Raw genomic sequence first — 27,307 nt, 5'->3', positions numbered from 1 at the left:
GACAGACGATTGGAATTTCATATCGCCTATCAATATGTTGCGCGTTTGATCGGCGCTGATTACACCTGAACGCATCGATAGCCCAGTTTAAAGTAATTAAGAGTGGAGTGCATGCCGAGACTGACATTACAGAGCACGTAAACACCGCTGCGGGGACTCATCCATGGGCATTATTATCGCCCTGAGCTGGATCATGCAGATAATTGAGGATATTGCGCACAGGCGGGATGGATGTGTGCGATCTTGTGGAGGAAAGTCACACTTACCGCGGCTTTTTTTTTTAAAGAAATGACTGGTGAGAAGCAGCTATAGCCCACGTCCTTCCATTCAAACCATTCCCCCTTCGGAACTGTCTCTCAGGCGTCGGGCACCGTCCTTTACGCGAGGATTGGACTTGATGATAGAAGGGTCGAGGAGCGAGAGACAACAACGAATCCCAAATAGTTGCCTCCTGTCGCTGCGTTCAAATATCCTCGTAAAAAAAAACAACAACAACAAAAAAAAAAAAACACAACAAAATCGCATCGGTTGAAATCTGCCGTGCGTCCACAATCCCGAGTCCCCGGCGATGGTGATGGTGATGATGAGAAAACAGCGTTGTATCCACGGTGCTGTCACCCCCCGAACACACACACACACCTTTACATCCCTTTAACGGCACAAGGCGTCCTTCTGTGCGGGGGCTACATCACGTCCCGTACAGCTGAAGAGGCGAAACGCCAGCAGCACCTCGCCGCTCACGCACACAAACGCACGCGAAAAAAAAAAAGAAGAAGAAAAAAAGAGTATCCAGAAGAATTTGACAAGGAGGAGAGGAAGGGGGGGGAGGGAATCTTGTGAGAAAAGCTCCGCAGGGGGAAGAGGAGGAAAAAAGAGGGAGTCTAAGTTGTTTGGGTCCAGAAACTGAGCTCTCTGCGACTATGACAAACCAATTGTGCGCACTGGCTGGGAGTAAATCTGTATGGAGACCGAGGGTTTGGAGAGCCAGTGAAAGGTGAGAGGAAAAACTCGGATGTGGATTGCCGCTCTCGCCGTATACTCGGGCTCCACCTAGCAGCAAACAGGAGATAACATGCTCCAAACCCAGAGCCTCTCTACCTACAGTATATCTTTGCCCGAGGCTGGCAAGGAGAGCTATGTTATATTACATTCTGTCTGTGCGCCTGTGACTGCAATATCCACGCGAAACCCACCGATTCTCCCTCTCAGGAGATGTCTCGAGAATGCAGCTAGTGTAAGAACTGATCATCTGACAGTTCAAGTGAATGTAGACAGGAGATTGTTAGTGAATGACTAAGTCAAGCCTTCTTTCCTTTAGGGAAAAGAGACGTATGCATGTTTTTTTCTACTGTACGCCCTTAAAGAGGAGTTCATGGTGCTCTCCCTCTCCCGCTCTTGCTGGAAACCTATTAATCACACAGATCAATGTGCTGAAGGCTGTTGTGGAGCTCCATGTTTTTATCCCACTATAATCCCAGCTGTTCCTTTAACTGCATTTGCAGCTGGACATGCCATAAAACACAAGTTAAAAATGGCCTCACGTAATTGTACCCTAAATCTACAGGCCACGCGCAGTTTGACGAAATGTAACGATCAAAAAAATAAAAACCACAAACTCAAAATATAATTTTTTTTTTCTGATGGCCTTTGTATGCTGCACCAGCTGCACATCTCCAGCTGGGGCAAGCCACCACTCAACCCCTCAATCATGCTATAGCCTATTAATCACTTTAATAATCCTTATTGCAATCAAACAATAACAAGTAATCATCCAATCACTCACCCGGAGCTCCGCTAATGAGCCCACGTGAGCACAGGCCTGGTAAAGCACATTTTTGCACTTGTTTCCTGTCTTAGAAACACCTTGAACTCCTGAACGCCCCCCCGATGAAAATGAAAAATAACCCAGGCCTGCCTGCGTTTGAAAGAGATGCAGCGTTATCTCTCCCTGGCACTGCTTTCCATGCACACCCACCCAACCCCCCCACCCCGATGCAAATGGATTTCTCCAGGTAGAGCACTGACCAAAGCTGCCTGCCATTATGCTTGCATAAACCAGGTAGCTTCAAAGCAATACCTTAAGTGCCATGCACCACACTGCTGCCATCTTGACTACATAAAATATACAAGGACTACAAAATAACAGCCTTCACATTAGCAGTAACATGACTACTACACCAATATCAGAGATGCAGATGCCTAGAGACTAATAGAATACTAGTCAGATTCAGATCAGTTCCTTTTTATCTCCTGAATAACACACTCTTCGTGATTAAAGTATAAACAGCTTTGCACATCCTCCACTGAAATGGAAAAGCATTTCAAAAACATGGAAATGAAGGCAAGTGAGACTCTAGTATATCTAGTTTTACTGCAGAAAAAGACAGAAAATCATGAAAGAGATTGGAAAACGTCCCTGAACTGCACAAATATATTGCGGTTTCCTATTTGCAAAGTGAAAAGAGGAGGTTGGCGAAAAACTCTAAATCAAAAAATGAACCGAGAATGAATGGCTTTACTATTCAATACTTGTGATTAGGAACTCTTATTCAAAGTTGTAGAACAAAGAAACAGCTCTGGTCTGAGTACAGTTTAATGACGATGAATAATCAGACATGTTGGATTTTATGCCTCTAAAATATCCTCTTTAGAGGCATTAAAATACCTTATATTCTATTAATGCCAGTCGAGCATTTACAGTGAGCGGATCAGCTCAGAGATTTGTTCCTGACTTCATGCTGGAAGAGATTTCTTCACGTTAATTCTAAACCAAGTGTCCTCTAGACAGAGATAACATTACTGCTGTCAGATAAAAAATTTAAAAAAAAACCTTTTCAATTCAAATGAAGTATCCTTCCAGGAATTAAAAGAAAAACAAAATTAAAAATACAGCCATTTTCAGATGCCTCTTCTAAATTGCAAAATTAGAATGGGTTCAATTTTTGAGGTGAAGTGTTTTTATTGAATCAAATTCAACACCCACACGCTCATCGTGATACAAACATCATCATTAGAATTCAGATTATAAACAGGAAAACAGAGGGTTTGAGACCTATTTCATCGCAGTAACCTAAACCAGACAACAGAGCGATAAAACGTTTTCCATGAGCTGAACCCTGCGCTGATTTACCACTTTTTACGCCGCTGCAATCAATATTTTTATACAAGGGAGTTGATCACATGACTGCTTGTATGTGAAAAGCGTTATTCAGAGAGATGAAACCACAGATAACTATCACCTGACTCTGCAGTTACCCCTCAGCTGTATTTGAGCATATTTCAGTTCATTGTTTTGTAGTTCGGACCCACATTTTTACTGTTTTTGTCTCACTCTGACAGCTCGTGTCGGCACCATTTGTCAGCAGCAGGCAGCTGTCTTACTGACAAAGCTTCCAAAACCATCTATACTCTACCTGCCCAGCGCCGATCTGCCAAGAGACAGTTAGCAACTAAGACCAGTCGCCAGAATAAAATAACGGCATTGTACAATTGTGCAAAACACGTACACGTTAACATTGTACGTATAACAATACGTATCTAACATGTGTATCTACAATATGTATCATATTGCTAAAGATTGCATGTATGTGAGCTGACTTTCACGTCAAGTTGAGGAGGGGCCTCTGCTGGCACGAGCAAGGTGGCCAGAAACATGACCCCATGTAAATCCTAATATTAACGAAGGATGGATGTTTGCCAAATCAACTTGTAAAGCCTTTAAAAATCCATTAGGTATCAAAAGACTGCACAAAAGATTTTTATAAGACAATTGTAGTATTTTCCAGTTTAATGATGGCAAAGGCCGTGGATAAAATGCATTTAATGACATATTGTAATGGCTTTTTGTTGGATGTTTGATTACTCATCTCAATAAAAAGACTGTTGGAGCAGTTTTGATTCTCTGGCACACATTCAGTATCAAAGCTTAATTCACTTACACCAAAAAAGGGAGCACTCACTGTGTCTTACTGGGTGCTGAAAACACAATATGCATACTAGAGCATTAACTACAGGATGTAGTGGTCACAGAATAAGTGTGCCAAGTTAAAGTGGAATGAAATAAAACATATTCATAAAGCCGGATGAAAATATTTGATGTTTATTTTATGTAATTGTATTTTAGTAGGCCGCGAGCTACCGACTATATAATGTTGATGAATAAAGAAATGCCAAAGTAAAGGGAGGAAAATGTAACAAACGCAGCTTCTGAGCCAAGCCATTTGTATAATGACAATCTCATTGCAATGTCTATTTCCTTGTAAACACCAACATTTCAGCTCTATGGCAATATGTATAATTGCATACGTAACATGCTAATGCTAAATTTCCAGCTGCCAACAATGGATTTACTAAATACGGAGAGTTAAGCACCTGAGACACAGTCATAATTGAACACCATAAAGTGATGCACGACACCATAAAACCTCTGTACAGCCACTCACCATGCTGTTGCAAGAAACTCCTGCCAAATATAAAGCTGTTCAGGAAAATTAAGGCTTATGGGGACAGTTGTTGTGCAAAGTGAATCCAATAATGCAGAAGCCATTTTCCCTGTTTATCCATGCTAGCAAGCCTAGGAATTATCATCTCCACAGTGCTGACACTTACATATGCAGCAGTGCTTAAAGTGCTTAGCCAACTAGACACTCTCCTTCGGTTGTTTGTGAGGAACTGTGTGGATGTGCACTCGGTTTAGGAGAGTGTGCTACAGAAAACAAGTGTTTGTGATATTAGGGAGTAAAAGTACAACAATTAGTGCTACAGGTACGAGTTTAACATATCGGTGACATAGTCCACGTGAGAATACAACACATGTCGGACTGTTCTTGACCTTTTGATCCCATCACACTTCACTTTCACAAGGAAATGACATCGTGGTAAGGTTTAGGAAAAGATGGTGGTCCGGGTAACGTTACGTACCTGGCGTAGGTTAAGCTTGTTACATAATTAAAAATAAGTCAGTTTTCTGGGTGCTTTCGAGCTGCCCTTCGCCCCACCTCCTCCATATGTGGCCTTTGTCATGCTTGATTCGACATCGTCTGACTACCTCCTTTGCTCCCGTCATAATTTCGATCCCCTAGAGGTAACCGCCTAACAATAAATGTAAATATAGGCCGTACAGGCTGCTTGCACAGACGACCAAATGGCATTTTTTCGGCCTCAACATGCACTTTTGTGGGCCTTTGAACAGAAAAAGAGCTTCATATGAAACAGGAAAGCAACAAGAAAAAAGGGCCTTCCATTTTTGTCTTCATCAGATATGAATGACGGTCTGATGAATTTCCTGAGCCTGAAGTGCCCTTTGTTACTTGAATAAATAAGACGCAGGTTTATCTGAGGGAAGACTGCTGAGACATCGACGCAGGTGAATCAATGCATTCTGATGTTCACTACAAACTAATGGGAGTCTTAGTGTCGGCCTCGAAAAGCTGCAGTCTTTTCAGTTCAGAAATCCCGACACACGGCGAAGTTAACAGCATTGCATTTATTAAATTCATGGCATTGTTAAACCTATTGTGTATGCGCTTCTTTACATGTTCAATAGTTTGTGTTAAACTTCGGTGCGTGCAGGCACATGGACTACCCACGGTCAGTGGGCACAAAACCTGCCTACATCTAACGTTACATCAGCGGCAATAAACTTCACCAAGCAACACCTACATTTGTTTCACCCACTGCAGCCTTAATTCTTCGACAAGGGAATGCTCCAATTTCTTTGCAGAAAGCCTCGGCAACAATAGAAACTCAAGCTGCCACATTCAAGAACTAGTCACGGTGAAAAGAAATGTCAAACTTAACGCGGCGGAATGTAGAATAAGTCGACTCACAGCTGACTAAAATGAATGTCAAAGGCGGTCCGGTCACGAGTCAGTTACCACAGTGCAGTCCAACAGGCCGCTGGTGATTGATTGCATTTATGTGTGCGTGTCTGTGGGTGTCCGCGCAGCCTCCTTTTGGATCAAGGTGAATCTTTCTCTTTTAAATCGTATTCACATGATGACTAAGACATATTGGAGCCAGCTCTAATAGAATTTTTCTAGCGGCGTAATCGACGACAACATTCCTCCCATCACAATATCGGCTGCTATCCACTTCAGATTAATTTTGCGTCCTAATGAATAGTGGTGGAACGATTTCGACAGAAACTCTAAAAAATGGGCGTATAATTCAATGCGCTGAAATTAAAAGCCGGATCGATGACTCCCTCTCTCCTCCGTTGGACGAGCGGGAGCGCGTCTGTATGTCTGCAGTGAGAGTGTGTGGGAGCATCTGGGCTGGATGCACACAACTACTGTCATGTAGGCAAAGGTTGTGTGAGGAAAACAAGAAAGTAAGGATGAAGATGTGAGTGTCTGTGTTGGATATGTGTCAAAAATGGCAACAATATGAGCGCTAATAATAGTGGAATATACACCCACAGTGTATCTGTGTATTCCTGGAGATTTGGATTTGACCTTTGCTGTGTTTAAACCTCCACATGACTGAAAAGTCAATGCAGCAGAAAAAAACAACACTGCAGCACATATAGAGAGATACCACAAAAGGAAAAGACTGGAGCTTTGTGCTAAAAAGAGTCTTCCTCAACCCACAGGGCAGAGTTTCAGAACAGTTACTGCTACTTGAGTTTTTTTTTTTTTTGCACACTTGTTAAAACGTTCATTTTGAAAAATTACATTGATTTTTTAAAACAATACTACTTCTGTTTGTGTTATTTAAATTCAAACAGACACAAAAGTGATGTACACGTCATACTTCTACCTCTACTGTTTCACAGTTCTCAATGGTAGACTGGATTACCGAAGTGGAATGCAGCCATCATTAAAGCTTGAAATTTCACCTGTTTTAGCCAGTCAAAATGTCTGCCGTGAAAAGTGTCTATTAGCTTAATTTAGCATAGAGCTAGAGAGAAACAGCTAGAGCTAGGCTAGCTGTTTCCCCTGCCTTCATGGGCTAGACTTAGCCTAGGCTTATTGTTATAAATGTTTTATATGCTTACACTTTGAAAGAAAACCAAAAAGGTTGTTTCCAAAATGCCCAACTATTCCTCCAACTATACCTTAGCACTAGCTTTGATTTTATTAGCCGCTGAACGAAGATAAACATCTCCTGTGTTCTGCGGTTGAATTTGAATTCAAGGGCAATTTTCTGTGCAAGCTAAACATTCTGTTATAAACACAAGCTACCTGCAGTTGACTAGCAGACGCCACAGACAACGTTAGCAACAACCTGGTGAACTTACGGGAGTATTCGTGGGTTGAACAGCCAGATATTTCCCTCTGGAGCTGGAGACCAAAACAAACCTAAAAGAAGAATGAATATTGGACACATTAAGGCAGCAAGACACATAATTTGAAATGCTTATATTACTTTATCTCTGCTGGACGTGTATCCTAATTAACCAACTGTTTGCTAACAGCTTTGCCGTTACAGCTTTATAAGCTGAAAATATGCTAATGCGGTGTCTACGCTGAGTTGTCCAGAATGCTAACTAGCTGGTTTTAGCTAGCTTAACAAAAATTGCCATGGTAGAAACTGAAACAACAGCTAATTATATTAACTCGGTGCTGTAAATTTAGAAAGAACCTTGGCTAATATGGTTCAGAAAGCTGCACATGAATGAAATATGTCAGAAATGCAGTTGACAAATAACTTGTGTCCGTCTTTATAAACTTAGGCCTATGTACGTGGTGCTTTATGTTTTAAGATTGAGTTAACCAAACCATGAACCACAACAAAAAGGCTGTAATTGTATTCATGTCTCTTTCTTCAACTTTCTGACCATCTCAGCAAAAAACAAGGATGCATAAAGGACCGTGGTGCGTGTTAGCAATCATTTAGTGTGTCTCTATCAGTTCTAAATTCAACTGCCTGTCTAGAAATGCTCATCGCCCACCAGTATGCAGGTGGTCATGTGTATCACTACACGAAACATCAGTCAGCTTTTGCAGAGATTCTTCGCAGCACTTTTTTCCACCCTGTCACACATACAGTGTGGCAGTCACTTCATCAGCAATTAAAAAGGCAGTCCCACAAACAACACTACATTATTTATCATCACGACAGGCGTCCGCAACTTTTCCTTACTTTAAAGTCCGCTGTGAAAATGTTGACAAGGAGAGTCACAGTCACATTACATTATTGTAAGCTTGTCTAAAATTGTCTGGGAAATATCCAAATGCCTGTAGCCGCGAGCGTTCTGAATAATTACCAGAAAAAACAACTTTCTCTTTCTTGGATACGCTGTGTTGTCATCCTGTCAGTTCAGAATGACAAAAGCATAATTATAAAGACAAACAAATGAACATTTATTTCTACAAATGTGCAAAAGTAAGGCATTGAATGCATCCTTTAAAAAGTTTAATTACTGGCTGAGAAAGAGGAAGAAGGGAAATTGTATTAATGCCTAACATTGTAAAGAGCATCAAAACAAAACAAACAATGTTACTGCACATGTGCATCCTGTTAGCCATGTGGAACACAAAGCTAAGTACAAAGTTAGCAACTTAGCAAGGACAGCTAAAGTAGCACCGTTACACTTTCATGTCCCCCTGCAATTAGTTTTAAAATGTACATTTGTCCAACACTTTAATTTATGACCAAATGCATTGCAAAACAAATGACATTCCCAATGAACACTTTGTTTGCTAACGTGCAAATATAGAGCCTACAGGCTCACAGGGCTGCTAGCATGGCTGTGTGCTTGTCTTTTTAACTTTCTCCAAGTGATATCTTTGCTTTTCTTTGCCATTAACCAAAGAAAGATGGCAGCAGGAAGTGATGTCACCCTGCTCGCTTTGTACAAGAACAATTTAAAAATGTTATTTAAGTAATTCACCAATCTTAAGATATATTAGAATAGACAAATGAACCTGAAAAGATAACTCTTGAATTTACTTAATAAGGTGGAGATAACACTTAAAGCTACCATCTTCTGAGAACAAGAACTGGGATTTGGAAAACTGTCCGCGCACCTTTTTGGATCTATCTTGCAGCTCATAGACGGATTACTGCATGGGCAAAGCGGGCATGTGCCCCAGAGCCAATAGGAGCCCTTGGCCTTCAGAGTTGTTCTTTTTTTTATTTTTTTGGTACAATTTAAAAAAAATATTGGAATGAATGTGGTTTTGAAAATGTAGTATAATGATAATAAAATCATTTGAATGTTTTAGAAATTATAAGATTAAATCAGTAATGCGTGATGACACAATGACGTACTACGTACGCCGGGGGTCAAACGTACAGTGCGTTTTCAAAGTGGAGAAGCGGGCGCTCAGTGGATCAGCTAACCGAAAACAAGGGACAGAAAAAGACGCCAAAGATGCAGCTTTGGTGCAGCAAATTCCTTCCATCTCAACATTTTTCACCAGAAAAGTGAGGCAAGATGATGGTACTCATAGCAGCGGTGCCAGTACTACAACTCACCGGGACGACCTGCAGGATGCTAACGCTGCTAGCGCAAGTTCACCGGAGGCGTTTGGTGGTGGTGGAGCGGCGCGGCCTCCTACGGACGCCGTAGCGGACAATGCTAGCAGCACCACGGCGGGCAGCAGCCGGGCGGCCGAGCCAGGTCAGCCTGAGCGAAGTCCTCTCACATCGCCAGCGGAGGATGAGATGTGCCGTACAGCAGAGGGATGATGATAAAGAAGACTCCTGGTGTGCGAGGGAGAACGGTCATTTTCTCAAATGGCCAGGATAAAAAATGAACTTCGGACAAAAATGACGCAAGACGCCTTTACAGTTTGTCGGGAAAAAGCCGGTGGTTTAGGTGAGTATTGTGGTTTCACTGTGGTTTTGTGTGGTCTTAGCTGTGGCTCTTTACTGGTGTTCATTCATGTTGCCTTTATTACTTTCACGATTTGTTTTAGGTGGTTATATTTCAATTAAGGTGTGTTTTAAGGCGTGTTACTCCATGTTTGCGTGTGTAGGCAGGGGCCCCGTGGCGAGTTTGTGTCCAGGGCCCGTGGTCACGATAATCCGTCTATGTTGCAGCTCACTGAATATAATTTTTTGCAGCTTGATACGAGAGACTTTGAGGAACCAGAATATGTCTTTAAAACGGCAGTAAGTGCACTGACTGGCTCGCAATTCCTCTTTGAGAGAAACTCTGTGACTCAAATGCAAGCATCAGTGCAGTCAATGTATATAGCCAGTGATTAGATGAGAGGCACAAAGTGGTGCTGTATAATGTAAAATGACCGTTTTCCTCCTCAGCACCAACCAATGCCTGCACTTAAAGAATAAGTGGACATTTCATTCATCCATCCATTCATTCATTCATTCATTAGGTTTTGTGCCTCACCTCACCTGTTGGGACTCAGGATACATCCTGTCTTAATGGGACATTCAGAGCATTGAATATTTACTATAGGGGCCTTAATTTCAGCTGTCAGATATACTGAAGTCGGATACTGTGGAGGTATGGGTCAGATAACAGCCCTAAAAGCTTTTTTGAATGATGCCAGTTGTAATATCCTGGAAGCGTAATGTTACAGACACTTGAAAAGAAGATGGAGGCAATAAATTGTCCAAACTAACCTATCACGCCAGGTTAGCAATCAGCGACCTCCAGCAGCAAGTAATAGCACAGCTGCCAACTCTCACACACTGACTGCAATTGATCCTAATCACATTTAATCGCACCACACTTTATATCTATCAAGGTGAAGGTCTGAAATGTTATTTTTTGCTCATTGTTTTCACTGCTCAAATTGTATAGCTTTCTGTGTTAATGTGTGACTCTGAAGAGGGAACCGCTCTTGGTTTTAAAAGGAAAAGAGAATACTCTTGTTGCATTAGCGCCAGAATATTTTCAAGAAGCCTTTTAGAGGACTTTTGTTGAGCAAACCCAGCGTTCGTACTCCAGTCAAGGATCCGGCCTAAAAGCCAGAAAAACTGAAGGTTACAGTTCAGTTGTTATCGCTGAATGTGTGCTATTGATTTTGGTTTTATGCCTGAATTGGCGTGACATTCAGTGTGCACATTCGCGCTCCAAAGATTTATTTTAACCAAACTAATGCCCTCGCCTTGGAACCGAACCCCTCCATCAAACTTTTTCTCGTGGCTGACAAAGCCGCTCACGGCCTTCAAATCCCAAAAGTCGCTGCTAAATTGGCATTCAGCTTCATCTGCACACTCCCAACAGGAACAGACCTATTGATTAGCTGTGACCTGTGTGACCTCTGCTCTACAACATCATGAGGCCAAACTTTCAATTTTCAACCCTCTGACCCTGACGACTTACTATCACAAAGCAAGAATTCCCGAAAGGACCACCATCCGGATTGCCTTCCAGTTTTTAAACTCTTAAACTAAACTCTGCTAAACCTGTAGTTGTTCTTTCTTGTTCAAGGCCATTTAGTGCCACTGACCCGGCACATTCAGATCAGACCTGTAGACAGGAAACTACTTTGCAAATTCTATCATTTAATCAGCTCTATCTATCCCCGTGGTATGAAAATGACAGTCATTATGTCTGATTCTTTCCCCGGACCCCTTCATCATATGGGAATGTTAGACTTTCAAAGGCTTTTCTGAATGTTGATGGATTTATTGGCAATAAATCAAGACAGGCAGACAATGCCAGCTCTCAGTCTGCCAATACGGCTCAGTCATTGGATTTGCGATTCCTTCAGGGTATCTCCTATGACTTCAAACACCTAGCTAAGCTAGTATCTAATAAAGGATGACACCCGAGAGGTTCCTTCAAAGAAAATGTGTGGTCTCCGCTCAGTGATGTCATTTTGACTGCAGGTTTATAGGTTGACATTTTACTGCCAAATTGTTGTGACCTTGAATGACCACCTCCACCATTAATCCCCACGCTAAACTGCAATCAGGCAGCGTCAGCCATGTGAACATGACTGGCACCAAGTCCTGTATGTCATCTATCGACAGACCGGTCACACAGCGGGTCAAACAACAAGTGGTTCAAACGGTATCAATCAGCATGCTGCGCCTTCGTTAATGTTATTAGATGCACCTGTAGTCATGGAGACCATCTCACACTGGCCATCATTAATTAGTTTAAAGCTGCAATATGTAGTTCAGGGGAAGACTGAGGGACAACACAGTTTCATACTGTTTTAATTTGTTTATAAGTGGCAGCCCCTGCCACCTTTCTAGCTTCAGGCAGTGTTCTGGGGACCTCATTTTCCTCTGAGAACAGCTTGTTTACTCAATTATGGTAAAAATAAATATTTTTTTTATTGTTACCTCATTAATATTGTAAATATTAAAATCCTGGGTTTAAATTTGAGTTGTTCTATTTAGAAATTGTATGAATTTTTATGAAACGAACAAAGAAACGTTGCCCTAAAAGAGAGGAAATTCAAGGGGTGGGAAAAAAAACACTGAACATTGGGACCCAACAACCACATATCACGGTCTCAAACGACAACTGCCGCTGAGGGCCGGTGATAGGCAGGTATAAAAATACAAAATGCTGAATCTGAGATGTTTTTCATTCCTTCATTTCTGTCTTGCTTCAGTCTCTTGTCTTTTCCAGTGTTTGGCTGAGTCAGACCTCCCACAGAAAAGTGGCTTATTGTCAAAGTGAGATGGGAGTTATTGGCTGGATAAGAGGGAGCTAGAAGTAAAGATATAAACGGTGGAGGGATTTAGTCTGTATCAGCTCTCTGAAAGCAGCTCGGATCCCTCTCCCCTCCTTGTTGAAAATGACTTCTTACAGAGTGACCCTGCTGCCTATTCCTGCTCTCCGTCTGAGACTCGACCCACGGAAACTAAAAAGTTTTAAAGTTTGCAGTTTGGAGGTTAAAGGGCAGACACCTGGCCAGTCCCTTCTCTTTCCTTTACAATGAAAGGGAACAATGCAAATATAATCAGAGTGTTGCTATTTTGGTGCCGGTCGATCTGAGTCATGAGTTAACAGGCAACAGCTTCTATCCCGGCGGGCATTTTGATACATTTCATTTCGAGTAACTGCTCATATCAAATTTGATAAGCATGGTGCATCACTGCCTGAAATGGAGAGCGTAATCCCATAAACAGGACACAGACAGAGAATTCAGGTTTTATCAGCAAGCTGTGTCCTTTTCCAAGGTGCTTCCTGGGCCTACTTTATCTTTTCCCTCATAATCAAGATCACTCCAAATATTTTCTCTTGTGTGCTTATAAGTCAAAAACATTCAGTATGCGGGTGTATTAATAATATCCTACTCGGACAGAGTGTACGACAGACAGATAAGCTAAATGTGCATCATGCCTTATTAGCTGAAATGAGCCGTACTGTTCTCGCCTGACCGATGTCCCTGAAAATTGTTTATAGTAGCAAAAACACAAGAGGCATAATCAGACACTGATGAGGGCTGAATCATAGCACGAGTTTGTGTCCGTTCTGCCAAGAATGGATCCCCTGCAGCAATGTTAGTAGTAGGCCTTCATTAAGAATTTAGGTCTGGATTCTCACTTCTTTTGTTCTACAAGGAATTCAATATGTCTACAAAGAATGACTGCAGTGTTATTATTCTGCACTTACATGCATTTGATAAAAAAGATGCTGAGCATTGAAAAGCTTGCTTGATCAAGGTCTGAGAATCCCATTTGTAGCTCACGCGCCTGTGATCTATAAATCTATATCAACTGGGATTGACAGAACCTGCCTGCCTTCTCTGCTAATTCCCCACACCTTTAATTGCTAATTCCTATTATATTGCTCATAAAGCTAAAGGTCAAAGTAAGGTTTTATAAATATCTACTTACACACATTTTCTGCCCAAGTCGTAATTCGGTGTGTAGCAGCCTGTAAGAACTACCGTTAATCTAATAAGTGCCAATAACAGAATTTGACTTTAATGTAATAACTTATCAATAATGTAATTAAATTGTTTGAACCATAAATGTAATGGCTTTTGGGACATTATTTAATAAGTTTGATTTTAATAACTGTATTTATTAGCTTGTCTGCCCTCGTCAGGATATCTGTGGGGATGTATTATTGTGTTTAGGGACTGCACGCTGCAGTGACTTATATCATTTTGACTTGTCAAGCTCAGCCTTTAAAGGGCCAATGCAGCTCAATTAAACAAATCTCACTGCACCTGGATGATAAAAGTTGGCAACCCTGTTCTTTTCAGTCTAAGCTGCACTCTGTCAGGTTTATACTAGCCTCAGCAGTGTTTCTGAGCTGAACGTTAACGCTAGCATGCTAACGTGTACGTTTTTATTCCTCGTTTGCACGACATGAAACATCACGTTGTCAGGAAAGCAACTGGAATTCTGACTGATGGTTTGTATCGGATGTTATGCAAATTATGTGACATTATATTTTGGGGATTTTTAATATGCATAAATCTTACAATCTCCCCCACAGAGACGTCCAAGACCAAAATATTCAGCACCTGAAAAAGCCTTTACTTTATACGGTTCAATAAAATCAATATTGAACACTTCCTGGTCCTCCTGCGCAGGTGTTTCCACCTGCCTGATTAGACTTCTCCTCAGGAACACAGTGTTCTCTCCTGTTGGATTTGTACATGCACTTTTTTCAAACTTTTATATTCTTTTTTAAGTATGTGGAGTTTGGGAATTTCTCATTCTCTGTGCCTCTGAGTCTGAAACATGGAGGGTTTGGGAGATACTCAAGTTTCTTCAGCTCAAGAAATAAAACTTCTGTGGAAATTCTTGAGAAATCTTCCACTTATTTTTGATAGCACACACATCAGGGGGTGTTACCAGAATTCAAGCTGTGAAAATGTCTGTGAGTCCTGATTGTAAGGTGACGCGTGACACTACTATGTCCATGCAGGTAGAGGACATGGCAGCACTTGAAAGACAGAGAGAGGTGCAGAAGCCTGAGAAGGTGCAGTTAATCTATTCACAGAAAAAGGATGTGAAGCCTGAGTTTATGATAAAACGGACACAAATTATTATGAATTACATATAATATTCATATTAAACGTTGATATAAACTGCTGTAATGCTGATCAAGATATAAACATAGCTCTATCTAGAATACAGTTTTTGCCTTCACTGCAGTTGTTTGACAGTTTTGGTGTTGAAGATTTATTTTGCTTCTCAATTTGAGAAAAAACAAACAATTTACAAAGAGGAAAAATGGGCCCTCAAGGATGCTCAAAAAGGTTTGTTACTGTTCCACCATGAATGCATCAGGACTTTCTCCTGATGCCCGACTGCATGCAGCCGGTGCCCTTTACGTTTCTCTCACCCCTGCAGCTAAGAGTTCACCACTGGCCCCAGCATGGGCTATGAGGCCATGGGGCTGTTGCCCGATTGGTGAACCGTCAGCCTTGCTGATAGGTAAAAAATATGTATTTCATTTTATTTCTTCATTTCTGCGATATCCTGCTAATGCTTAAACTGGGCCTTTAAAAAATAAGGACCCAGGGACACATGAGTTAGAAAGGTAAAGATGCTGAGATTTATGATGAGTCTGTACTAAAGGGGGAATGATGACATTGTAAAAGGCATTAAAAAAAAGTAAAGAAATCATGTTAAAATATTACTTTGGTAGAAGTGAGAGTCGCCCATGTGAATAGTAGGCTGCATGAGTAAAAGTCCCAAAGTATCTGATATTAAATAAAGTCCAGTAACAAAAGTTTAATATAAATGTAATAAGTAAAAGGTACAATATTTTGCTCAAGTAAAAATACCTCAAGTTTGTCCTTGATTACAGTATTTGAGTAGGCCCAAATGTCCCATCACAGGTGCTGACATGGGTGCAGCACAGTTAATCCACTTTTTACAAGGGGGCACCTGCAGCTCCAAGACTTACACACTGGGACAGGAACCATTCATATTCTCCCCCCTCAATGTTTAACGTGGACCTCTGCTCTTGGCACTGAAATAACACACTGTCGAGTGTCAGCACTTCATCTCAGGGAGCCTGGCCTGACATGTCAGGCCTTGGCGTGAGGGCAACCAGCAAGCGGCGCTTCAGCCCCGGCTCGACTCTCGGCGCCGCTGTCGCTGAAAATGTCCACAGAGGATCGGGTTACGCTACGCCCCATCTTTAAGCCCCAGTCAGTGCGCCGTTAGCCGCAGGACAACACAGGATAGGCTCGGATACTGGCCGCCGGGGACGTAAAGGGCTCCTCACTCATGTAAGTGGCATTTTTCTGACAAGTTACACTCGAGGAAAAGCGTTAGCGCGCATTTAGAGACGTGCTTTTAACTTCAGCTTTGGTTTTTAGGGGGAAGAGTCGCCTTTGTTCGCTACGTTATCGCTTAATGAGACGCCTGTTGTCGCGGTGGGTCACTAAGCGAGAAAGACGGGATTTAAATGGCCTTTAGCGCCTCTTCTTTTTTTAAAGTTTAAAGTGTTTTATGTGTGCTGTAAATAGCCTGTACTGTTTTTGCTCAAAACAAGCGTCTCAAGCTAACTTCTTCACCGCCTCCTTGTCGGAAGCCTGTTGCTTTCCTGCTCCATGGATGAGATGGGGAAGGAGGAGGAGGAGTTGAGAAAAGCGGATTGTCCCAAGTGCCTTGACGACTACTATATTCAAAATACAAGCAAACCATGACATTATTACCAACAATTCACACTTACCTGTTTTAGGCAACGCTTTATTAAGATACGCAAATTGATATCAAACGGAGACGTGGGCTGCCTGACCGACATTTTGCTCCTATTTTCAACTGCACGGCAAAATGACAACCTGTCGTTATTAGCTAATTGTGGTCACGGAAAAATCCCTGATTTTTAATTAATTTCGAAGGCAAATGGCAGCTTTAAAGCTCCCACGGTATGGGTTGAAGTGTAACTGTAGCTAATGAGTTCCTCGGGCCTTCAATGAATCATTACAATCCACTAGATATGTGCAACACTGTGAGTAAAAGTAGGGTCTACATATCTCCAATACATTTGGGAGTCCCTGAAAGCAGCACCTATATGTCACTATAGCCACAATACAGTGATATCATAAGAAAACAAGGCAAACTAACTGTCTACTGTATTGGAATATTATTTAACTCTATATTTATTAAATCTGAAAAGTATACAATTGTTTGAATCGTTTAGGTGGTCATACATGTAAAGGAGCTCCACAAGCCTAAGTAGATTTATGCAGAGCTCATATCTTTTCCTGCAGTTGTTCATTAGTAGGCCACAGACAGTCAGACCTACTCAAAAGTAAGTTTAATTAAAAAGAATCATTTTCAAGTATAAGATGAAAAAAATAAAAAGCACAACAGCCACATACTGTATTAGAAAGCTTATTAGAAAGTTGTAAAACACATAGTGGAGGAAGCAAATTAAATGAACGTAAACAAACCAGTGCTGTGGTGATCCTCCCTCACATGCACTGTAGCTATTCTAAGAGCCTATATAGGGCTTTTAATTATCCCACCAATCTCCTTTAATCGTGTAATGTCTCCCTGAGTCGTGTCATGCTCGTAACAAAGCCACTTCTAAAGTCAAGTATGACGTTCCTGAGATGGGAGCTGACAGCCATCACGCCATTAATCAACCGCATTAGTCAAATATACGAGACGTAACCATATGTTCACAAGTTGCCATCAGGTTTTTAAATAGAGACATGTCAAGGCGTTCACTGGCTGTGTTTACACAGTAGGATTGTTTCCCCCCCAAATAGTTTGTTTTTTGTGGTTCAAGCAGCCTGTGACAAACATGTATCACATGTTTGTCACAGGCTGCTTGGATGGCAAGATGTTGATTGTGAAAGATTTTATAAAAGGATGTATTTAGCTTTACAGTAGGTCATGAAAGAATGAGGAATTTCAGTACATCCTTTTTAGCGGAGGAGCCCATGTAAACTGAGAAAAATCTATGCACAAAAAAGAAACTATTTTGATTACTGATCAATCGTCTCAGTTCAAGCTTCTCAAACGAGAGGATTTGCTTTACTATATATAATAATAGACTGACTATCTTTGGGTATTGGTTGGTTTGTCCAACAGCAAATGCTTTCGCAAGAGATAACCTTTGGCTGTGGGAAATTTCAGGCATTTTTTAAACTATTTGTTTGACATTTATAGACAAAAGTCATTAATTAAAACTACCAAGAAAATAACTGGTGGATAAATACATGATAAAAATATCTGTTCTAATGTAAGCAGGGTGTTGCCAGTTTCAGAATGACTGCTAAGACTGAATGTGATTATTAGTCATCATCAGAATGTTGTTTCATGAAGAAATGTGGCTATATTTATCTCATTGTAGTAAAATGGATAATCATATTTAATGCTGGCTGCCATGCTGCCAAAGTGTAGTGGAGTCCCAGGAAGGGTGAGAATCTCTAGACACCTTACGATTTGGTTCTAATTCAGAGGCTATGGTTTAATAATAAAACAATCATCAATGCGTTTTGATGCATCAAAATGTTTGATTCGTCCAGATATTTTGTTTTCTGTCACTGTGTCATTATTTACTAAAACAGCGCATTTGTGATGATTCATTATTGAAACTAGACTGGCACTCAGTAGAGTGCATACCTGCGGCAAGGCCCAACAGTCCCCTTTAAGTCAATCAAGCCTAATCCAAATAACACATATTTAAATCTGCTAAATCTGGATTTCTACTACTATCTGCATCAAATTGTTCTCACTGATAGATACCAGCCACCTTGTTATACCAGATGTTTTTTATCAAGAGTGACGCATTGTGCCCTAAAAAAACTTGTCGAAAACAATGTTAAAGAAAGTGAGAAAAAATTCTTGGATACGTCTCTTTATCTGGGTCTGCACCAAATGTTAAAGGGGGGTCTATTCTGGGCTGAGACGCATTAAATTATCTTTGCTCAGCCATCTTCACCAAAACTCAGTAAACAGGACTCACATGTTTACTTCCCTTATGTTTCACCATCCAATTTTTTCAGCCCTAAGGACAGACATAGCCCAGTCTTACAAGCCAGAATTCTGTGTCAAGAATTGGCTTTTAGATTTCTGATTATTGACTTTGCTGTATCAAAGTCAATAATTCCCCCCCCCCCCCCCCCCCCCCCCCCAGCTTGAGTCCCAGACATGTGAATCACCAGGTGTTAATCCATCATTAAAAACATAAGTCAAATATAAGGGCCCTAACTACTTCCAGTATATGTGTGCTCAAACTGACACATTGCACAATTGCACTAGGGACTGAGTAAAGAGCCTGCAGTTCTTCAGCACAATGGTTACTCTCTGATGTTATGGTGAAGCATTCTTAAGAGATAAATATGGCCCCCCAACTGAAGGGAAATAAATCCATTTTCCCTTTCATGTTGACCTTTTGAAAAAGAGAGCGGAGAAAGAGCCTTTCCAGCTCTTACTTTCTGTTTGCATAGATTGTGGAAGTTTAAAAAATATGTGTGCCCTGATATTCAGTCCTCTGTTTGTCAAGTGAAAGACATAACACGTGATGTTGTTCTCTGCAGGCCTTGAAAAAGGGAAGAGTTTGGAATAGCTGTTAATGGGGAGAAATCAGATTCACCTGGAGTTGTTAAAATGATAGAAACAATGGGTAAGTAATCTTTTATTATTTTATGGCAACCAGATGCAAGTGATTGAACCATTCTGTTGTCTTTGTGTTGTGTGGCTTTGTATCCACTGTATCAATCAATTGTTCTTTTCTGTCCTTCCTCTGTCACTAATTTAACCGGCCAAGCTTTAGTGGCTGCGATATCAAATAGTCGGTTTAATTACGATTCAATACTACCATAATAAATAAGACAAAACAAGAAATATTGCCTGTTTTTATTTTTTTGATCATTTCTAAAATGAGCATTTTTTGCAAAGGGGTTTGGTCTAGTCAGTCGGGTGACCGTCTTTGCTGGCACTGCATCCGTATTTGGCTCCCACTGTGAGTTTCTCTCAACCAGTGTAAGAGGCCCTGGATTTAGTTCAAGGCTCGCGGACTGCCAATGTTGCCATATCTGATAATGTTGCCATATACTTGATTGTTTGTTTGTCCCCATAGAGATTTATTTGTCCAACTGTCAAGCATGTAGCCAAATTGGGGCTGCCTGCTTCTTTCTTTAAGGCCGCAATCTGTGGTCACTCTCAAGACTGGCATGTTGACTGTGTACTTATGTACTGTCAACCGTAACATGCCTGTGCCAATGAGAAGTGAGGCTTAAATAATTCCAATTTTACCTCATTGAATTTGAAAGTACAGACTTCGACATCAAATGTGATTCATTCTCAATGGAATCAAACTAGTGCTGCACTTTTGACTATTTTAATCGTCTGCCCAAGCAACACACACAAACGCCAACAGACAGACGCACATACACGTACCACTCTGGCGGGACTCCTCATTATGCACACTGAGGCGAGGGCACTGAAAATGATACACTTACCTGCGTAGGACGAGTGGCGAACAGGAAAAAAAAAAATCCACCGAGGCTCCAGCGTTATTGGCTTGTTTACAACCTTTGTTCAAACAACAAAGCATCTAAGCGCAAAAAAGTGCTTTGGACCTTGTGCACGCCCTATTAGGTGTTAGTCACAGTTGGTGAGCCTCGGAAATTGCTTCATTTTTGTCCAGATGACGTTGGGCTGGCCCATCCTCACTAACAAGCCACTCTGGAGCTGCTCGATTGTAGGGCTTATGCAGGGTCCAGCAAGCAAACTGTGGAAGGCCGTCTTCCTTTATCTTTTCCTCCTGATACCCCGTTCTATGCTCCTGTGCAACCCACCATTGACCCTAAAGGCAGAAAAGGAAACATTGCTATTCCGCATTCAAACGGCATGTTGAAAATTGAGTTTTTTTTCTGTGGGTGCAAAAGCTGATTCTACGTGATTTCGATATAGTAAGGTCTGTTGAGCACCAGTCAGCTTTCACTAAGCCTACAGGTTTAGATATGTGGCCCTCTCCATCCTTCCCCAGTGCTTTATTTACACGTCACTGTTGAACATATGGAGGAAGTTAAAGCCAACTAACAGTCAATAGCCAACTGGCTATAGAATATTATATGTTTTTAAAAGGCATATTTCATTGCTTAAATGGGGCCACATCAGAACACCCCTCCCAGTCTCACTATATCTCCCCATGCGCTGATAAAGCCTCTGTCCTCATCACCTCTCTCCACCCTCTATCTCTCCCACACGCCTCTCCTCCTCCTCCTCTGGCCGGCGCTGTCAATGAAATATGCGACGGCTTGCAGATACACAGCGTGCCTTGCAGGCGGTCGAGCGTCTCCAGGCCAAACTGAAGGAGCGGGGGGAGGTGCCCACCGAGGAGAAGCTCAGCCTGCTCAAATCGGTGCTCCAGAGCCCCCTCTTCCACCAGATCCTGGCCTTGCAGAAGTCTGTCCAGCATCTCAGAGACCAGGTAAACTCACGGTATCCACTTTAAGTCATTGTTAAACAATTATTGAAAGAGTTTGTTTTCATTTACATGTACTCAACGCAGCACTCATTATTGGTAGTCTAATTGGGCCTGTGAGTCTATGAACATGTTAATTTAGAATTACAGTGCTTCATGCAAATGAGTGATGAAGGGCTCGCACAGTGCTCGGGCACCATGGGAGGTCATGAAGAGATCACAAGGTTATAGTCATGCATTATTTGTGTATGAGCATAAACAGCACAGTGGTTGCTTCATATTATGTTTTAGTGCAGAAGTAATAGAGTAGTTCTGGTTTCTTTCCTCCTTAATGACAGTAAGTAAGTAACATTTTCCACAATTTTTTGACATTTCATAGACCAAAAAACTAATGAGTTAATGATGCAATATGTAAGAATTGGCCACCTATCGGACTCAGACTCAAAACATCTGAGGGGCAGCATATCACCAGAGTAACCGCTAACTGATGCCTTGAGCTAGTTTGCGCAGACAGCTCAGTTAGCTTAGCAACTAGTAGTCAGAACTGGGAGCTCGGGGCACCGGGGGAGTGTTGGTGTTTACATCACCAGTATTGGAGCTTTGGACCGGGATGGGGCAGGGCTAGGTGCTTAGCATGCTAACTTCAGTAGATATCTCTGCAACACAGCACAGATACAATAAGTCAAAATTGTATTTCTACAATGTATTTTATTGCCAATTTATTTAAATTTTGAACGTTTTCAACTTAATTCTTACATACTGCATCTTTAATCTGAAAAATCATTGAAAGATTAATCAACAATGAAAATGATCATTGGTTGCAGCCCTAGTTGAGACCTTAACTAGCCTTCAGGCATCACCCAGACCCAAGTTTTTCTTACGCTGATACCAGCATGCCCATATTTACACTGAAATAGGAATTGGTTACTGTAATCATTCCTTCTGTTCATACTGGGGGAATTTCGCACTACAAAGACTGTGACCCCGGGAAGATACCCACTTAATTAGACTAACTCATACTGCTAAAGGCTCATATTGGCTTTGGCTGAACATTAGAATGCATTTTTGCACATAAAGAGGACTGTTGAGTTAAATGAGGAAGGGAGCTCTTAACAGCTGGTATGGACAAGCGAAACAACTGCAGCGAGCGCTAATGCCTTTGATGAACATATGGGCATGTAGGTATTGTTGTAAAATGTTGTCTTTCTGTCATTATAATCACAACATCACGCAGAAGAAGGCTAAATTGAAACTTCTGCATTACCTGTATGTCAGGTTAGAATACTTTCCATATCCATTCTCTCCACTACTGCCTTTATCACCACAGTTCCCTGGGTGACCTCACAGATTCTGCTTTTGGCTCGTGTCAGGACACACGCCCCCACCCCTGTCTCAATCCCCATCCCCAATAGTGTTGCTGCTATGGCCAAATTGCTGTCAGGGTTCACACGAGCCAGATATAATATGGCTACATGAGCAGAGATAGTTGGTCTAAGTCAGGAACCCTTTTTCAAGCTGATTCCCTCCGTTGAGAATTGAACATCTGAGTGGAAAGGAAAAGAGCTCTTAAGTCGCAGTGGAAAGGGGCCAGGGCAAGCATTTGAGAAATAGAGACGAAAATATGTGAGCTATGCAGTGGGAGGCAGGGATGCTCGAGCTTTTTTACCCCTTGTGGAATTTAGATTATAAAAGCCCTGCTGGCATTTTTGTGTTCTGGCGATTTAGCTTATTTCAAAAGAGGTACATTCCTATGTGTGTGTGTGTCTGTGCTGACGCATGTGCGTTTGTTTTACTAAGCAAAATTTATCAGGCAGCCATTCATCGTAAAGTCCCTCTCGGATCTTAAAGTGGACCCATTCCACCTTGTAACAATAGTAAATACACGCATTTCACAAACTGCAACAAGTCTGTGTTATGTTTTAATAGAGCTTCCAAACCCAACTGCACTTGTTTGCCCCCCTTAAGCAGACCCAATTTGGAGAGACGGTGCGTTTTGATGTTTTGTTGTGAGACAAAAGCCGGACACATAAACACACACACTGTCCTTCTTCTGGCTCTGCTAGTTAGGCCTTGCGCGGGCCCACGTAGCTATGGCGACAAGGCCCTGCTCTCCAATGAGAAAGAGGCCGCTGTGTGAAGTGGGGCAGAAACAATTTCTTAAATGTGCAAGAACCAGACTGGAACTTTAATCCTCTTAGCCAGGCCCCAGCTAACAAAGCTCATGCATGAGGACAGCAACTTAGCAGCATGCTACGCTAACTTAGCCCAGCCCATAGGGTTTTGTTTGCTGTGTGCGGCACTAATGTGTACCGTCCAATGGAGTTTTGTTTCTCTGGACTAATCTGGGACTGTGTATAAAGGAGGCATAATTTACAGTACATGTTTCCGGGGTTCGGAAAGTTGTGCAGTCAACTTCCTAGTTCACAAGGACAGCTTAACTTGGCAATGCCATATGCCAAATGGAGTGTTTATGAAATTATTGCTGTGTATTATGTCCGTCCTTTTGAATTCAACTCAGATGGTCGTAAACATTATGCCCTTTGGCTAATGAAATCGGGAAAACACTGTTTTATGTAGTTGTCGCTTTCATGTAATTCATCTGTCACACAAGTAAAGTCATTGCAGTAATTAAAACCCAAGCATATTAAGGCATCCAGATGGCCAGTGATGCTTTTCCCCCACCATGATAGAAATATTGTATTTGGAGCCTCGTGATTGTTGGAACATCAGCTAAGAGCCATTATCTCCTGAAGGATTAGGCTGCCATAGATCCAGCTAATCATGGTGGGATAACAAACTATCTGGCATCCCCAGGGTTTCAGACACCCAGACTTCAGGGTTTTGGTGACTAAAATTAAATTTGATAAATGTTTTTACGTTCACAGTTGGAATATGTCATGATGTTTTTTTGTTCCAGTTTTTAATTGTTTTTGGTTGGATTAGCGCCAGTAATTGCTGTTCTCTGTGGGATCATTTTGTAGAAGTTCAAAGCTGTTTTGTAGACAACAACACAACTTTTTATAAAAGTTCAATAGTTTTTTGTTTGATCTGATCAATGAGTTCCTCCAACCAAGTGTTGTTTTACCCACGTGTTTAAGTGAAAATGCATACCAGAATAAAACCTGTCATGTACATTTACTTTTTCCAGGGGAGTGTCCCGGTGCCACGTGGGAGTGACGCTGGCGAACAAGTCAATGCAGTCAAGCCCAACGGCGGCCATGTTTCCTACTCAGACACATCAGCTGCTACACAGGTCAATGGCAAGACATCATCTGAAGAATTTGATCACATTATTCACTCCATGGCACAGGTAAAGTCAAAGTCAAAATCAATCAGAATCAGAAATCCTTTATTTGTCCCGCAAATGGGGAAATTTCGTAGTCACAGCAGCCAAAGGATAGTGTCACACTAAACAATAATAAAAAGTAAAAATAAACAATATAATAAGAAGATAAGAAATAGAATTAACTCGTATATACATAGTATTTACAATATGAACTTAGTATTTACAATATGACATAGTATTTATAATATGAACAGTGTAAGTAAGGCAGTCATTGTGCTGTTTGTATGCTGCTTGAGTTCAATGTCAGTGTTGTAACATAGTTAAAATAGTGACATTCCCAGTAGATATCTTTTCACATTTTTTGTTTACTTAAACATACTCACAAAAATCATCTTACCAGCACCTCGTCTGTAAACAGGTAGATCGCCTTGAATTGTTCTGTTTTAACTCAAACCAAATATTCAAAGATAGTCTAAGACGGGAATCGCAGACTGCATGCTGCGTTCTTTTCTCTTGAGGCACTTCAAATAGACTTCTAAAGGCAGCCTGTGGCTTTGATGCAATAGTGAATTAGCACAGAGCAACAGTGTGTATATATATATATATATATATAGACGGGTGACAAATTAAACAAACCTGAATAAGTGAGTGGAGAAACATAGCAAGTTGCATAAAAACTTCCATACATGTTCACTCCATCTAGTCATGCTCTGTCTGCGGATAAATGCTGAGCAGGCCTAGTTGACTGATGTTGGATCGAGATGGGAAGAAGAAAAGATTTAAGTGACTTCGAAAGAGGGTTCATTGTAGGGGCACGGATGGCAGGAGCTGCAGTCACAAAGACTGCTCAGCCAACTAGTGTTTTAATAGGAACGGTGTCTACAGTGACGTCTGCGTTTAGATCTATGATAAAGACATCAGCAAATGTGGTCGCAAAAATTTTGATGACTGTGATGCTCATGCATTAGACAGTGCTCTTCACCACCATCATCAAAAAATAAAGTAAATAAACCAAATAAAGGAATATCTTTTGAAAGATTGGCGTTCCATCTCTCCAGTTCTTGCGGCATGTGGTGTTCCAACACCTTATGGGACACTTTATGATGTAATCTCCTTTGTTACCCATCTGCATATACGTGTGTATGATCCAGGGGCGCATCGTGACCCACGCAGAGCTGGAGAAGCCGACTTCAGGAGGTCTCGGCTTCAGCGTGGTGGGCCTAAAGAGCGAGAACCGCGGAGAGCTCGGCATCTTCATCCAGGAAATTCAACCGGGAAGCGTGGCTCACAGGTATCTAAGAATAAACACACCATCATTCAAAGAGCAATGAGAATAATGAGACTTCAACACTGATTAAAATCTTATCACAACAAAGTCGACATACCAGAAAGTTTTATAATATTTGGCAGAATGCTGCATTTGAATTTAACAGAGAATTTTGACAAAATCTGGCAAAAAATGTAAAAACAAATGTCAAAGTTAAACAGTGAATAAGTATTTTACATACTATGTGTGAAATGAGGAAACAAGTGACAATAATAACTTGATCACATGCAGATGTAGTCAGGCCCTGAAGCCATTTGACATCACGATGACAATCCTTGCTTCTTTCTCCATCAGTGACGGGAAGCTCAAAGAAGCTGATCAGATCTTAGCCATCAATGGCCAGCCCCTGGACCAGACGGTGACCCACCAGCAGGCTATAGGCATCCTGCAGAGTGCTTCAGAGAGGGTGCAGCTCACGGTGGCAAGAGGACCAATCCCTCACCTGCCCAGTCCTGTCGTGTCCCGCACACCCTCTGCTGCAAGTACACTGTCAGCCAACTCCAGCGCGGTATAGAAACATTCTCACACTAACATCATGAATGAAAGGGCAGAACAATAAAACACCATCTGCACTATGAAGCTTTTTGAATTCTCTTAAGTTTATGGCTGCATAAACAAAACTGTTTTTGTTCTAAAGTTGATTTATTCTTTAACCATACTTAGTGGCAGCATGTGGAGACAATTGAGCTGGTCAACGATGGCACTGGTCTCGGCTTCGGTATTGTGGGAGGAAAGACCACTGGGGTTATTGTGAAAACCATCCTTCCTGGAGGCATAGCTGATCAGGTAATGTCTGCTTTCTTTTGGAATTGGCTTTCAAAGAGTTTAGCATTGTTTATACAGTGATTATCATAAAAAAGTTTATTTTATGACACTTTAAGAGAGGACTCCTGTCAGTTAGGTATAATGAGAATGAGTTCATTGCAGACAAGCACAGAATTAACTGTCACTCTGTCTTTTGTTTGTTACCAATAGTGTCATTATAGGTTTGATTTCTACTGAAGCTAAACAGACTTTTTTCCACCACAGGATGGCCGCCTGCGCAGTGGGGACCATATTCTAAGAATCGGAGAGACTGATCTGTACGGCATGGGCAGTGAACAGGTGGCCCAGGTCCTCAGGCAGTGTGGGAACAGGGTGAAGCTGGTGGTCACCAGGGGTCCTGTGGATGAGACCCCCTCCGTCTCAGCTATCATGCCTGTGGTGCTGCCTACTGTCAATGAACACCAGGTGAGAAGGGGCTGTTTCACTCTAAATTACTACTTTGACAGAAATTTGATATATATTCTAACAATAAGGAAATGTAATACATTAAAATTCATTTCATGATTTGGAGCATCATCATAAGAAAGTAGTCTCTCTATAGAAAATCATCAAGATGATAATTGATTACCATTTACAACACACGCTCAGAGTTATTCACCTTTATCAAAACACTTCAGATCTACAGTTTAGC

The 27,307-nt window shown here is 41.5% G+C and overlaps 2 protein-coding genes across 29 annotated transcripts in view; one reads left to right on the top strand and one right to left on the bottom strand.

Moving 5' to 3' along the window:
- The window catches only part of LOC311252061 (adhesion G protein-coupled receptor L3), a 221,860-nt gene extending 205,178 nt beyond the window's left edge, over positions 1-16,682 (bottom strand). For 9 of the 15 annotated variants that reach the window (XM_084344854.1, XM_084344865.1, XM_084344867.1 and 6 more), the window contains exon 1: positions 267-967. The gene's annotated coding sequence lies outside the window, so the exon portion shown is untranslated. Of the gene's footprint in view, positions 1-266; positions 969-7,240; positions 7,302-9,423; positions 9,495-16,525 lie in introns of those variants that run through there. The other 6 variants (XM_084344856.1, XM_084344857.1, XM_084344860.1 and 3 more) reach the window with 4 other exon arrangements.
- mpdz (multiple PDZ domain crumbs cell polarity complex component) overlaps positions 9,546-27,307 on the top strand; it is a 53,129-nt gene continuing 35,367 nt past the window's right edge. For 4 of the 14 annotated variants that reach the window (XM_084344846.1, XM_084344845.1, XM_084344844.1 and 1 more), the window contains exons 1-8: positions 15,839-16,079; positions 19,347-19,432; positions 21,078-21,244; positions 24,387-24,548; positions 25,676-25,815; positions 26,146-26,359; positions 26,515-26,637; positions 26,881-27,081. In XM_084344846.1, coding sequence (XP_084200972.1) covers positions 19,417-19,432; positions 21,078-21,244; positions 24,387-24,548; positions 25,676-25,815; positions 26,146-26,359; positions 26,515-26,637; positions 26,881-27,081 — 1,023 coding nt within the window. In that variant the 5' untranslated portion in view covers positions 15,839-16,079; positions 19,347-19,416. Of the gene's footprint in view, positions 9,767-15,835; positions 16,080-19,346; positions 19,433-21,077; positions 21,245-24,386; positions 24,549-25,675; positions 25,816-26,145; positions 26,360-26,514; positions 26,638-26,880; positions 27,082-27,307 lie in introns of those variants that run through there. The other 10 variants (XM_084344842.1, XM_084344835.1, XM_084344836.1 and 7 more) reach the window with 6 other exon arrangements.

The sequence above is a fragment of the Pagrus pagrus genome (genome assembly GCF_965226575.1).
Source record: "Pagrus pagrus genome assembly, chromosome: 22".
NCBI classification, from domain to species: domain Eukaryota; kingdom Metazoa; phylum Chordata; class Actinopteri; order Spariformes; family Sparidae; genus Pagrus; species Pagrus pagrus.
This window is presented reverse-complemented; position numbering and strand designations above follow the sequence as displayed.